This window comes from Triticum dicoccoides, chromosome 3A (assembly GCF_002162155.2).
Source record: "Triticum dicoccoides isolate Atlit2015 ecotype Zavitan chromosome 3A, WEW_v2.0, whole genome shotgun sequence".
Lineage (NCBI taxonomy): Eukaryota > Viridiplantae > Streptophyta > Magnoliopsida > Poales > Poaceae > Triticum > Triticum dicoccoides.
In genome coordinates this window covers 572,360,650-572,361,665 of record NC_041384.1, presented here as the reverse complement: position 1 = coordinate 572,361,665, position 1,016 = coordinate 572,360,650, and the positions used below count along the sequence as shown (strand labels likewise).

The window sequence follows — 1,016 nt, the reverse complement described above, 5'->3', positions numbered from 1 at the left end:
CACTTGGAGACGAGGCGGCCGAGGGAGGAGGAGATGGAGGCGGCGGCGCGGGAGAGGGCGGCGGGGTCGGAGTCGAGGAGGAAGACGCCGCAGCCGGCCACGGCGGCGAGCTGGGCGATGCCCGAGCCCATCTGCCCCGCGCCTATTACACCCACCGCCGCGATCTCGCTGGTCGCCGGCGCCGCTTGCGTCCCCATGCTTCGTTTCTTCGGAGTTTGTTGGGGTTATCTCTGCCTTCCGTGTCGTGTTCTCTGCACCTGCTACGCTTCAGCCCTGGGCGTATGGCGTATGCTCTGGCGTGGTGGTCGTGGGGCCGATACTGCTTGATCTTGCTTAGACTACTCACAATGCGAGTTGCTGGAATTTTGTCTATTTTGGGCCTATCCCAATAGCAGTTTCAAAAATTCCTAATAAATCCTAGAGGCCCACGCAGCTCATTTGTGTAAGGCAAGAGGTGGAACAAAAGTTTAGTCCCACATTGCTAGTTTAGAGGGAGTTGGACCTCTTTATAAGAGAGATCTTTCCCCACATGTATGAGCATGAGAACAAGAGGGACATCCACGCGCGCTCCCAAGTCCACGACTACTGGCTGCTTCATCACGGGCGATTCGGTTGCCGACGACGACTTCTTCCCCGACGTCCACGACCTCCTCGACGACATGGCAGGCGAGGACACTGACCCCAAGTCCAGCGCTTCTGCTGCTGCTGTCCCGTACGTGTTCTTGTCTTTCCTGTTGAAGGTTCTGATTCTGTCTACTTTAGATATGATAGGCTACGGTTCATATATGCAGAAGCTATTTTCCTTTTCTCTGTCAGAACGCATGACTTGTTTTATCTCTACTATATTAGTCATGCTTTCTCTACTATATTAGTCATGTTTTATCTAGTATTTCTGTTAATAAAATCATTCGGTAAATTGCTCATATTTCCAACAGGAGTAACACGAGAAAATTAGACATTTGCCACTTTAAAGATTGGGCTTCGCAAAAATACCACTCTCAAGATGGCCTTCTCAA

General features: G+C 51.6%; 1 protein-coding gene across 1 annotated transcript in view; it reads right to left on the bottom strand.

Moving 5' to 3' along the window:
- LOC119269268 (3-hydroxybutyryl-CoA dehydrogenase-like) overlaps positions 1-280 on the bottom strand; it is a 3,089-nt gene extending 2,809 nt beyond the window's left edge. The window contains exon 1 of the mRNA XM_037551064.1: positions 4-280. Within this exon, the coding sequence (XP_037406961.1) occupies positions 4-197 (194 nt within the window). The 5' untranslated portion in view covers positions 198-280. The remainder of the gene's footprint in view (positions 1-3) is intronic.
- Between the last annotated feature and the right edge of the window lie 736 nt (positions 281-1,016).